The sequence below is a fragment of the Microtus oregoni genome, unplaced genomic scaffold, assembly GCF_018167655.1.
Source record: "Microtus oregoni isolate MIOR12 unplaced genomic scaffold, Mior012 000054F_ref0000373, whole genome shotgun sequence".
Lineage (NCBI taxonomy): Eukaryota > Metazoa > Chordata > Mammalia > Rodentia > Cricetidae > Microtus > Microtus oregoni.
This window is the reverse complement of record NW_024543830.1, coordinates 7459641-7473237: the sequence shown is the minus strand read 5'-3', so window position 1 is coordinate 7473237 and position 13597 is coordinate 7459641. Positions and strand designations below refer to the sequence as shown.

General features: G+C 41.1%; 1 protein-coding gene across 1 annotated transcript in view; it reads right to left on the bottom strand.

Moving 5' to 3' along the window:
- The window catches only part of Spag17 (sperm associated antigen 17), a 214907-nt gene that overhangs the window by 88187 nt on the left and 113123 nt on the right, over nt 1–13597 (bottom strand). The window contains exons 16-18 of the mRNA XM_041637866.1: nt 9748–9809; nt 9046–9159; nt 5334–5488 (exon numbers count right to left, since the gene is read on the bottom strand). Coding sequence (XP_041493800.1) covers nt 5334–5488; nt 9046–9159; nt 9748–9809 — 331 coding nt within the window. The remainder of the gene's footprint in view (nt 1–5333; nt 5489–9045; nt 9160–9747; nt 9810–13597) is intronic.

The window sequence follows — 13597 nt, the reverse complement described above, 5'->3', positions numbered from 1 at the left end:
ATAAGTTGCCTTGTCATGGTGTCTCATAGAATTCTAATGAAGAAGCTTGTTAGAAGTGAAACTACTGCATCTATTTTTAGCATTTTAATGAAATGGCATTAGTACTTAATAGCTTCAGATGCCATACACAATAATTAATGCATGATTTAAATGAGCATGTATAATTTCTAAAAGAATATAAATCAAACTACATCTTTTAGAAAGCACATCCTAAGAAGCAATTAAGAAAATTCCATCTATCAAAGAAAGGGATCAATACTAAGACAAAAATATATTTGCAGAATTAAGCTGTTAGAATAAAATCACATTATCAATGAAAATACAAGTTTACAGGGTAAGTGTTACAACTCTGAGGGAAATGTATCCTGGCAGTCGGGAGCCAAGAAAGCCCCCAAATCACATTGCATGACAAAGCTAACACAAGAGATGTATTGGGAAGGACACAAGAGGGTGGCTATCTCTGCTCCAGAGAGAAGCAGCAAAGAACTGAGCAGGAGGCAGGCTTTATATAGGGTTTTTTGGGGGTGGCAGGGGTACTTTTTCCAGGGTGGCCTGGGATTGGTGAAACTTTGTGGTCCAATCTTGGGCTTTTTTCCTGTAGGTTGGAGCTTGGCTGCCTGCATCTGGAGGGACTGGAAATGGTATAGTGGAGGTGGGGTGGTGGGGTGGGAGAATTGTCTGTATTCTGTCAATAATGTTTTAAATAAATGCTGATTGGCCACACAGAAAGTATAGGTGGGTCAACCAGACAGGAAGTAAAGGCGGGGCAATGAGAATAAGAGTATTCTGGGAAGAAGGAACCTTGCTCCCCAGTCCTGTGCAGATCATGGAAGAAGCAAGATGTGACCTATCCCGCTGAGAAAGGTACGGAGCCATGTGGCTAACACAGATAAGAATAATGGATTAATATAAGCTACAGGAGCTAACCAGAAGCCTGAGTTAATGGGCCAATAAGTTTATAACCTAATATAGACTCTCTGTGTGATTTTTTCTGGGACTAAATGGCTGGGGGACTAGGCGGGACAGAAACCCCAACAAGCAGGCCCTCATGTTACAGGGTGGGGGCAGAGATGGACTTTTGAGCCCATCAAAGGGCTTACAAATAGATTGGATTTTTTTAATATCCATAAAATATTGCTAATTCATACTAAAATCCTGTAAGAGTCAGGTGAGCTAAAAATTGAGGCTATTATTTGAAAGGATGCAACCATAGAACAAAATGGCACAGAAGGATGTGAGCATGGCATATGGGCACAAGTTAGAGGCTCTCATTTCTGGTGACTTCTGCGGATAGCTGCCCTGTGCCTGAGGTGTTGACCCAAAAGAGTTCTTGCTATGGAAAAGTGCCCTTCATTAGCTTAACCTAATTTCGCATTGATGTAGCTGTATATGATATGGACATTTTATCCATATTGTTAAAAGTTACAGTCAGCTAAGAATGATACATCTGAGAACACAGATTTAAAAATGAGGTTCTATATGCATCCTCTGCTTGTAAAAAAAGAACACACAAATTCATTATTTTAAAGACAGACATTATTATATACCCATAAAAATGAACATATGAATATTTACTGTTGAGCATGAAATTGAAAGAAATGAAAATGAATAAAATTTATGTCCTGGTAATGCTGAAGCACACGTGGGCAGCCCATACATGGTGGTTCTCTTGAACTTGTTCATATTGGGTTTCATGGTCTAAGTTGATGAGGATAATTGATCAGGTCTCTTCTTCAAAAAGATACCAGATGTCATTACCGATGGTTGTGAGCCACCATGTGGTTGCTGGGAATTGAACTCAGGATCTCTGGAAGAGCAGGCACTGTTCTTAACCACTGAGCCATCTATACAGCCTCTTACCATGAGTATACTCTGCTTAAATGGATAGTTACATATTAGTCATAAAGAAAATGTAAATTACCCAAATTTAATGGAGAATTAGAAAGCCTAAATAGTGGATTTGCTAAAAAGAACTGAAAACATAGGTAATTCTTGTGTTCATCTTATATGAACTTTAGGATTGTTCATGTATTTTATATAAATGACATATTTTATATACAAAATGACATCATGTTTTTATATTTATTCGTTTAATTTTCTTTCTTTCTTTCTTTCTTTCTTTCTTTCTTTCTTTCTTAAAGATTTCTGTCTCTTCCCCGCCACTGCCTCCCATTTCCCTCCCCCTCCCCAATCAAGTCCCCCTCGCTCCTCAGCCCAAAGAGCAATCAGGGTTCCCTGCCCTGTGGGAAGTCCAAGGACCACCCACCTCCATCCAGATCTAGTAAGGTGAGCATCCAAACTTCCTAGGCTCCCACAAAGCCAGTACATGCAGTAGGATCAAAAACTCATTGCCATTGTTCTTGAGTTCTCAGTAGTCCTCATTGTCTGCTATGTTCAGCGAGTCTGGTTTTATTCCAGGCTTTTTCAGACCCAGTGTTTAATTTTCTTGTGTGTAAGTATATGTATACATACCACATGCATGCAGGATCCCACAAAGGCTGGAAGAGGGCACTGGATCCCCTGGAAATGGGGTTATGACTAGTTGTCAGCTATCATGTGGGTGAACTGACTTTGCCCCCTGCCTCCCACAAGTGCTAGGGCTCTTCACAACTGTGCTTTCTCTCAAGCCCCAACATTAGAATTTCTATAGGACTAAAATAAATCCGTAAGTCACTTAGGGTAGTATGGACATTTTGACAACTAATTCTTCCAACCCAGGATCACACAGTGTCTTCCCACTTATGTGGATTTTATAGTTTTGCTTTATAGATATTTCACTCCTTATTTATTTACTCTTATTGATGTTATTTAAAATAGATTCTTTCTTATATTCTTTCCTAGGTGCTCTTTGCCAGTGGATCAAAACACAACTAACTTCTATGTAGTTTGTATCCTAAAATGTCTCTAAATTCATTAGTAGCTCTAAGAGCAGGTGTGTGTGTGTGTGTGTGTGTGTGTGTGTAGTGTATGTGTGTATATGTGTGCACTGTGTACATGCTTATGTATTTGCGTTTAAATTTTTCTATTTATAAGATTATGTCATTTGTAAACAGAATAAATTACTTTTTCCTGTCTAGCTTGGGTGTCTTTGGTTTCTCTCATTTGCCTGTTTGCTCTGGTTAGCATTTCCAGTGTTAAGATGAAATAGAGTTGAAGTTGTTCATCTCTTCAGTTTTTCACTTAATGACTATAGTGTCTAATAAAGGTATAAACATCTCTTGTGTCTTCTATTCCATTTTCATGGAGTATATGCTTCTGTCCCTTCACATTAATTCTCTGTGTACCCTCAAGAGTAAAGTGGGATGTTTATAGCAACAAATGGTGATCTTTTATCACCTATCCATCTACTCCATACCTCTCAATGGATAATCTGATCCCTTTATATTTAGTATTGACATGCAAAGATTAACTATTGTTATTTTATGCATTTTTCTCAGCAGTTCTTCCTTCATTTCTGTTACAATGAATTTTTGAACTGTTCTGCTTTCATAACTGTTTACCTTTTTTTTGGGTGTGTTTTTAGATAGATTTTGCTTCCTGGTTAATACAAAGTTCACTCACACTCAAAACATCCTTCATGTGCAATAATGTATTTCAAGCTGACAAAAGCCTTACTATGATTACATATTAAAAATTTCTTCCCCATTATCCACATCTATAATATTGATGTCACTACATATTTCTATATAATTTGACTATTAATTATTTTTGTAAGTATAGTTATTATTAATGCATTTGTCTTTTAACTTTTTGAGACAGGGTCTTGATAGATAGATCAGGCTTCCCAGGAACTCAAGACAATCCTCCTGACTCAACCTCTCAAGAGTTGGGATTATACACATAATGCCACCATGCCCGACTTTTCAAGTCTAATTTAAAAGTAATAAAAATGAAACAGAAAATCTTCAGGGTCTGGCGACTATGACAGACTTTGGGTCAGTACTTAACCATCTCTTTGGCTGTAGCTGTCTTTATCTTCAAGTTGCACCAACCATCAAAGAAAAAATACATCTCAACCTTCCACAGACTCTTTCAAAAAATAAAAAGTGGAAATAAACTTGGAAAATATCCCTCAGTGCCCTTATTAAAAATTGTATAACCTGTATATCAAAACCAAATAATAAAACTTAAAGGGGAAGGAGTCAAGTCTCACTCACTTCAAAGTTATAACTGCCAAGGCAGGACATTAGCAAAGCAAAGAGACATAGTGCCCACAGTCCTGTGTAGATATGGGTACCTCTACCACAGAATAGCTGCTGGTACGTCTCAGCTGTATTACCAATTAAAGGAAAAATATGGATATCTGCATTGTAATAGGGAATATTTTTATCCTGATAAGGGATATTTATAAAATTGTTATGCACTGAATCCTTAAAATATTTCCTTCATTACATGTAGCATTATGAGAATGTTCTCTCAGAGTTGCACTGGAGGGAATTCTCTCAGAGTTACACTGGAGGGAATGCTCTCAGAGTTACACTGGAGGAATGCTCTCAAAATGGCAGTGAAGGTGTAGTAAGCAAGTGATTCCAGGAAAGAAAGAAATGAAGTATAAATATTGGCAATGGAAAACAAGAAACAATACAGATTAATATTTTAAATACACCTACTACACACCTGAATTATATCATCTTATAACCTTCAAATGCAAGTGTTTATGGCATTCTGTTCCCCCATTTGTTCCTCGGGTCCATTTCTTTTGTCTTTGTCTTTCTTAGAATTTTATCATTGTTATACATATAGTAAGTGCTAAGTACACACTAAATACTACAAGATAACAAGAGATAACAAGGTGCTCTGACTATTACTAAGGAAAGCCAGAGTCTATGGGAACAAACAAATGAAAAGCCAGAATAAAGCAAACAAACAGAAAGCTACTGAGAATTGAAAAGAACCAGTGGCTCTTAGGTCTTCATTTTCTGGGAATTTGAAGACTTATTTTGCTAATTCTTCGTTGTCCTGGGCTTGAAACTTTTCCAGACCCAGTAGAGTTAAGAAAAAATCAAATTGTTTTATAGTTGCTATTTTAATGTCTCAGAGTCAGTCTTGCTACAGATGAAATAGATAGAAAACACTTTAATAACATCTCTATTAGATTCCATGAGGGCAAGAGAAACGCTCACTCTTGACGGTAGAGTATCAATACATAGTACAGTGCATAGCACATGGTACATGTTAATATATATATATATGTATACACACATACATACATATATATATATATATATATTCAATGTAACTTCTTATATCTAGTTGAATCACAAAGGTCTGAGTAAGGAACCAAAACCTAAGAGACTACCTCAGTCACTGTTTAATTAAATTATCTAAGTCACCTGAATCCAACATTAGAGTGAAGAGCAATTTTCCAATATTCACAATGCAGACGTTGTATATTCATTGGGTTATGAAAAACCAGAAGCAAAGAATTGTCCTGCGTGTGGTAATAGGAGTCAACACATCGATACTGCTGATGGGCTTCCTGAAGGACCTGAAGATGAAATAATTGTATTGTTCAGTTGTTTTATCCCCAAGAGAAGAGTTTTCTGCTATAACTACATGTCTGTCCCTCCTTCCTCCTTCTTGTTTCTACACCATTGGCCAACTTTGAGTTTCCAGTGGAGTCCTTCCTAACTACTAGAAAATAAGATCATAAAATATAGTACATTTGTGGGCCGTTCAATAACTCTATAGAAAAACAAACAGTAGGTTCTCAGGTGGAGGTACTTGCTAAGTGCTCTCCACAAGTGTTGGTAGATGGTAATCAGTCAGTTCTTTGCCCTCGCAGTGTTTTTTGATTTTTTGATTTTTTTTTTTTGAGAAATGGTTTCTCTGTGTAGCCCTGGTTTTCCTGGAACTCACTCTTTAGATCAGGCTGGCCTTGAACTTAGAGATCCTCTTGTCTCAGACTCCTGAGTGCACAGATTGAAGGCATGTGCCACCACCACCCGGCTAATCAGTCAGTTTTTTATCTAATAGTTGCTTTTTTTGCCTCCATATAGATCAATTCATTTTTAGCATAATTAAATATTACAAATAAAGTGTACCTCATATGCTAGGCTGTGCTTGACCTGCTCCAAGTTCATAACCTGACAGTCTAACCCCTAGTGTGATAATATTTGAAGGGCTTTGGGAATGTTTTAAGGGTGGGGTTCCCATGATAGTATTTGTGTCCTATCATCTAAACATTGGAGCTTCCTTTCTCTCTGCTCCCTCTCTGCCATGGATAACTCAGCAGGGTAGCGTTATATGGAAGCCAGGAAGAAAGCCCTCATCAGGAACCAACCGCACTAGTGCCTGGAGTTTGTTCTCCTACTTCTTAAGCTCTGAGATGATACTCTTGTATTATTTCAGCTACCCAGCCTGAAGTATTTTGTTTTGGCAGACTAAGACAATAGCTACCATTTTTTTTCCTGTTTCTAAATATCAGGTCTTATTTGCCAGCACAATAAGGGATTTGCCAAGAACAGGTTTGTAGGTTCTAGTGCCAGAGTTCAAGACAGCTGTCTCCCAGCTCTGCTATCTCTCTTCCTCACAGTGTGTCCTCTGTGGATAACTACGTAGTAGTGAAACAGGTGGTTGGTCTTTCTCATAAGTGCCATTGCTATTTGCCCCCAATTCCACCTTGCTTTAAAATATAACACCCTCAGCCTGCTCTGCAGTGGCAGCCACCAGCAGAGGGCACCAAGGCGTAGCTGCTTCTTCCAGCTTCCTTCTCAATGTCAATCAACCGTAGGAAATTAGCTACAGGAAAAGGAAGTAGACAGCAGCGGGCTTTTGTTTGTGTTTTCAATACCAATCTACTGTAGGCAGCTCTATGTGCTCTGCCATGGGATAATCTCAAGAAATCGCTAGCATGTCAGGGAAGAGTTGCTTCAGGTTTGCCTTTATTTCTCTACTGGTAATAGATGTAAAATAACATTTCTCCCCCAGTCTAGTCCCCTGTATGCAGGTCTTGCCCTGTTAACATTTACTTCTGTTTTCTGAGACACTAACTATTTCTCACCTACTGTCCTTCAAAGGCAAATTCCTCTGAGATGATAAACCCAAGAGACAAATGTTTGCTTACAGTGAGCATCCTTGCTCTGACCATTGGGCAAGATTACCAGAGCTGTGATTGACTTTCAGAATTTGGAAAGTGTGACCATTACCTTTCCTTTTCTGTGAACTGGTGTCTGCCGTTTACATGTTAATATTGTTGTCTCATGTTGTTCAGGAGAATGAGCTCGGGGACGCTGCTCTAACTCAGTGTGGGGGTGTTTACCTAACAGAAGCAAGGGCCTGGGGGAGGGTACCACAACTAAAAACGACCACTGCAGCAAAAACAATTGGCAAAAGATGAGAATAAGTGTCAGGCAGTGTTCCAGGAGCACACAAATGAACTCGATGGACCAAATTCTCTTCTGCAATTGGATTAAGGTTGCTACAGGTCACTCTGAGTTCTGTTCAAGTGGATGAAATATTTGAATTACAGGGAATGGATGGGAGTGAGAACCAAAGCAGTCTGATACTTCAAAGGATGTTTCAATAGGAGGTAAGGATGGTGGTTAGTTAAAACTGATGTAGTTAGGGGGCTAGAGAGATGGCTTAGAGGTTAAGAGCACTGATTGTTTTTCCAGAGGTCCTGAGTTCAATTCCCAGCAACCACATGGTGGCTCACAACCATCTGTAATGAGATCTGGTGCCCTCTTCTGGCCTGCAAGCAGACATGCAGACAGAACACTGTAAGCAAAATAAATAAATAAATCTTAAAAAAAACAAAACTGATGTAGTTAGACCTTACAGGTGCCCTTGTACCCTTGCAGAAGGTAAGCCACCTTCTACCACGTTACTGTCTGTCCGCTACTGCAGCAGAAAAGAGGGTGGCAGTCCACAGAAGGTGAGCCAAGGGGTTCAAGAACACGGGACCCTAGCCACTAGGCAAGGAGAAGCACGTTCAAGAGAAACCAGAAATTATGTAAATGTCTAAATCACAAAGACAAGTCACAAATGTGGCCCATGTATATAATTCTAAATTTTATAGTTGCTCCATTTTAAAGGCTGAGGCAGGTAAAAGCAATGGCAATGGTATATTTTGTTTCACTCAATATATGAAAATGTTATCATTTCAACATGTAGTAGATATAAATATTATGAACAAGATATATCATTATTTCATGCCAAGTCTTTGAAACCCGGTGTGTTTGGCCCAGATAGCTCCATGCAGAGTACCACGTGACTGTCTTTGTTTCTGTTGAATTACTCTTTTCTGGGGAGAAAACCATTTTTCTTTACCATTGAGAGGGTTGGGAAATTGCTATTCTTTTCATAACATGGCTCAGTAGATTCTCCTGGCTTTAAAAATATGCGGGATGTAAATCTGATCAAAATGAGATTCAAATTAGAAAGACAAATCATACAGAGTACAGATTTCATAAAATCTAAAAGCAGCATGTGTTCATTTCTAGGTGTCTCACGATTCCCCACAGCAGTTAAAAGCGTGTTTTGGGATGGGGGCAAATTTTCTTGGCTGTTTTCTTCCTGTTTCTCAACTGGCAACAGACTTTTGGTCAAGGGGCCCCAGTTTCTACGATTTAATAGTTTCTACAGCATAGGCTTATTCTGAGAATATACTCACACACAACCGCCGGGGCCTCACATACAGCACTTAGTGCAGTAACTGCCGGTCATCACAGCTACCACTGACCCGCTCATCCCAACAAAAAAACACCACAAAACATAATCAACTCCAAAAAGAATGGAAAGACACCATGGGGGAAGATGGTGTCACTTCCTGGTAAAGCCCAGCTTTTCTCTAGAAATCACTCAAAGCAGTCTTAATGGAAACAGTTCTTCTTTGAAAGGATCTCAGCCCTTTGGGGGATTTCCTGGGTTGCATGGCTCAGTGTGGGAACAAACTCACTTTATAGCTGAAATCATTGGGAATCCAGATTTGAGCTCTCTCCGGGAGAGTGACCCAGAAGTGAACTATTCACAGTCACAGCCCAGCTCTTCAGACCTATCTGCTTGCGCGTGCGCGTATCCTGGAGAATCACAACCCATAAATACCTGAAGCAAGACTTTCGGCTGAAAATGCTCAGTAAAGCTCCAGTCCGTTAAACTGCGCTGCTGCGTTTTCTTTATGTCCTCTAGATTAGCTTCCACCACCATCTTCTTGGGTTTCTTTAAAAAAAAAAAATCCACTGGAACACGATTTCAGCTCTAATTTGTGCTCGTCCAAATGGAGCCCTGTTAGACTCTGCGGACTCACCCCCATGCGCCCCATTTAATTGTGGGAATCTGCATATGTATAGATCCATATGGCAACATTTTAGGAGGGCCGCTGCCAGAAAGAAGTACGCCTTTGACTCTTTTTTTTTTTCAAATGTGCAACATAACCTAAATATTTTTATTGTTAGGTTATACTCTTCGGAGTCCTGTTAGCAATTACAGGCAGGCTTTCTGAACTCACTTCAAGACAGCGTTAGTTCTACGTGGGCTGTATGGTCAGCAGGTGTTTGTGAGGAAGCCAAGCCGCACTGTCTAGAGAGGGCCAGGGAGTGGGGAAGTTCTGCTTAAGTCAGTGAGGCCAGGAAAGTTAACCCTTTCACTCCAGGTGGAGGGGGTATGGGACATCTGAACAAGCCCTCTCCCCCACACCAGCAGCATTTGCCTTTTAAGTCTCTCTCTCTCTCTCTCCTCAGTTTGGTCAGGGGGTCTTCTCAGATCATCTTGCCTGTCATCTACACGTTCAGGAAGATAATTCCTTACCTTTTCAAGAGAGCCATCCTTTGTGGCTGCTTCATCTTTGATCTCATTGTCCATGGGCTGCTCTGTAAATCAAAGACACCAACATCCAGTTGTGTTCGGGCTTTGTTCTTGCCTTTGGTCAGTGCTGGGTCTTTTTGTTGCCAGTATGATCTATGTCTCTGTGCTGAAAAGGTGATTCCTGAGAGGCATGTTTTGTGCCTCCAAAGAGGTGTTTGTGTCAAGAACTCTAAGCCAATGCCTACCTAGAATTTATCCTAAACTCTTTGAAAAGAACCCGACGTCTTATCTGCTGCACACTAAATCACACAGACTATTCTTTCAGGCTGTCTATTGCTCGCTTCTGGCAGTGCATCCTTGCCTTCACAAACTGTAAGTATTTACTGGCTAAACTAAATCATTGGCTCACTGCTCTCATTTCCCTGACTCTGGTGGCCATCACAAAGCCTTAGCAGGTTTTTTGTGAGCCTTGCCTGCCGGCTGACAGACCAGGGCAAGGGCAGGGGTGTGTGGATGGAAAACCTAGATAGGAATTTACCTTTTAGAGAGTGACAGCATCCTACCATTCTGTTGAGATTTTCTGTCCATTCGTCATGAACTTATTACTTAATGCGCATGTGCACACTGACAGGCGGAACTTAACAGACCTTAGTTAAATGGGTAAATGAGTGGGCACTTGGACTCCAATGCCCCATGTCATGGCCCAACATGAGTGAGGCACATTAGCTCGCCCATGAATGAGAGTAGACTCATGTGAAAAGGGCTGTGATGTCATTCTTGGCCCAGGGAGCAGTGGCCATCTGAGTGGATGAGAAAGGGGTGGAATTTTGCCACTGATTTTCACATCACGAAGTGGGCCAGAGTAAGTGACACACAACAGAGAATGCTGGTGATGTCCCTCCTGTAATTTCCCTCACATCCCATGAAGAAATGGCGTATGCTTAAGAAGGGTACGTGTTGCAAGAACAAACTCTGGTATTGCTGCATGGCTGAGCCTGGCTGACTTCTTACCATCTTGAGAATAGCTGCAAATCAAATGCCACAAAGCTGCGTGTCAATTGCTGCAGTCCCAGTCTTCCAATACTTTGCCCACCCGCTCCTTGCTCTTCCCATTTTAGATGCACTGGCCCACTAGCTGTGTGCGGGCAATCCTACACTCGCTTTCCCGCCGTCCACCATAGTTTACTCTAAGCTATTGCCTATTTCACTCTCTGGTTACCTTCCTGAGAGTCTCTGCCTCATACTGAGCCGCATTTGAAGTCATAGCATTGACTGGCGAGGGTTCCTATTTGGTTTTGGTCTGCCCTTCTGCTTTGAATCTTAGTTGCTGAAGAACAAGAACATGCCCTCTTTGCACCCTATGCCCCCGGAATCTGGGGAGGATTCAGTAATGTGTTTTTTCTTTTGATCAAATGGAGTGAATCAATCACATATTGAACTATATTGAACTGATGGCAGCATCATAAAGACAATAGAAATATGGAAGGAAAACTATATGAAAGGCTAATTTGAATGTGAGCATAGATTTTCCTTTCCATTCTGTTGCAAAGAGGATGTGCTAATGTTCTTCTCTCTCGGGGCATAGTTACTAACATCTTTGACCCTAGTTACCTCTTGCCCTGGGTTGCTACAGGTGACAGAATTACTGCTTTTGATTTGGAGCGAGATGCTAAAGCCAATTCAGTTCTGCGTTTGTATAAACATATCCATTGAAGACAAAACCCAGGCCAACTCTAATTATAAATAGAGCATGACGTCCCCTGTGTCACTGAAGCAACTGATATGAAATCTGTAGAATAAAAGTTCTTTTATCCTGTGGCCTGTCAGACTTCCGGGAGATTTGGTATTCCCTTCTGTGTCTAAAGATCCAGGAACAAAACCAGCTCTTTAGAAAGTCTGTCCAAAGCTTAGGTACCAATGATTTTGTCAAAGGAGAGAGCGCTCTAATACTAAGCTGAACTCTTTATTTAAGAGCAGAATAAAAGCCATGTTTCCCCTCTCTGATTCCTTATTTCAACCACATAATCCTTTGACAGTGTGATTCAGTAGTTTTTGACACATCTGGAAATGGATGCTTTCCCTTCCCTTTGAAAAACAGCTTTCCTAATCTGTTTTACTTTAGAGATAACAAGATCCCTCTGCAAAGCAGTTACTTTATTAAAAAAACACCCGACAAGCATAAAGGGCACATCCAAACCTACAGCCTCACGGTTACCAACTCTCAGGTTTTTCATAAATATCCAATGGGCCCTGTCAAGTTCAAAACAGTCTCAGATGGAAACCCAGGGTTTCGTTAGGAAAAGCACAAATATCCAGTCCTTCATGTCCAGAAACAGGGACATCAATGCATGGGATGCCAAAACGGTTGTGTGGGGAAAACACAGGGATGATTTCTGCTTTGTGTAAATGGAATTAAAGTGGTTGCTTTTGAAGTATGAATTAGAGTTGGGGGGAAGGTGGAAGGCTCAGACAACTTCCTTTCCTCTCACGGGAACAGTCACGGAGATACAAGGCCAGCTGCCTGGTCTGCTCAGATGCAGTGGCTCATGAGTGAAGGCCTGCAGTCATTGCGGGGGAACGCTTAGGGCTGAGGACCCGCCCTCAAAACTGCTGGGGCCCCAGAACATGCTATCTACAACAGCATTTCAGCCTGAGGATTGGGAGCCTGAGAGCCCTCCACTCCATAGCAGCATTGGAGCGATTTGACCACCAGGTGGCAAGCGTTGCCTGAGGAAAGAACCTGCTGCCATCAGAAGCAAGACAAAACAGCAAAAAGGATAGCTCTGTCTTCCATCTCTCCCAGCTGACTCTGGTTCCATGTTAACACAAAGTGATCTCTATCCTATGTGTACATCCAGGGTATATGATGTCCTAACAGCCAAAGTCAACTTATTCTGGTCCCCTCTTCCTCCTTCCCTCCCTTCCTCTCACTTCTCACTCCTCTCTTCTTCTCTTCTCTCTCTCTCTCTCTCTCTCTCTCTCTCTCTCTCTCTCTCTCTCTCTCTAGTCTGTTGTGAGCTAGACTACCAGGTAGGCATATTTAGGACATAGAAGAAACCTACTGTTGGAAAGAGGAAGAAACACAAAGCAGCAAAACCAGGATAATAGCTAAGAACCAACATGACAAAAATTCCAAATATGACCCAGCTATCAGTTAGCATCCTGAGGAATTCCTAGGGTCCCGGAAGCCTTATTCTGAGGTGAGGTAGAGAGCACCGCTGTCCTGTTTATATGTCTATATGGTTGAATAAACTACTTAAACGTCTCTGTCCTGACTTTCTCATCTGTTGGACTGAGGTGATAACATCTCGCTCAGTGGTTCAGGTTTCTATAAAGCAGTGATATACGGAAGGTCCATGCCATGGCACCATGCTTGGCATACAGCAGAGCCATCCTCAGACAGCACCAACTTCTCTCTGTCTTCTTTCCCCATCACATATCTCACCTGCTGACAATTAGCCGGCCGCCTTCAAAATTCTACTCACTTACGACCTTTCCTTCTTCCCCCATCCAGATAAGGAAGATGTCAAGATGACCATAGTCAACTCCAATGTAACTCCGGTGTTTTGGGAGTGCTTACCTTACCTTCCACACACCTCTTACAATCATGAACTGCAGCATACACAGAGAAGAGGCCACTGCTTCCTACAGCCAACAATTATAAAGAAAAGTGCCAGAATCTCCTGTCTGTGTGCATCTTTAGCAACTGCAGCCTCCTTTGCTAAACTCTCAGATTGGACTTTGAGAATTTGTCCTGTGTAATTTTAGTCCTGTGAAAATTTGCTGCAACTGGATAAAGTTAAGATTTCATAAATAAACATACTTGCTACCTCCAAGGAGCTATGGTGTTGTG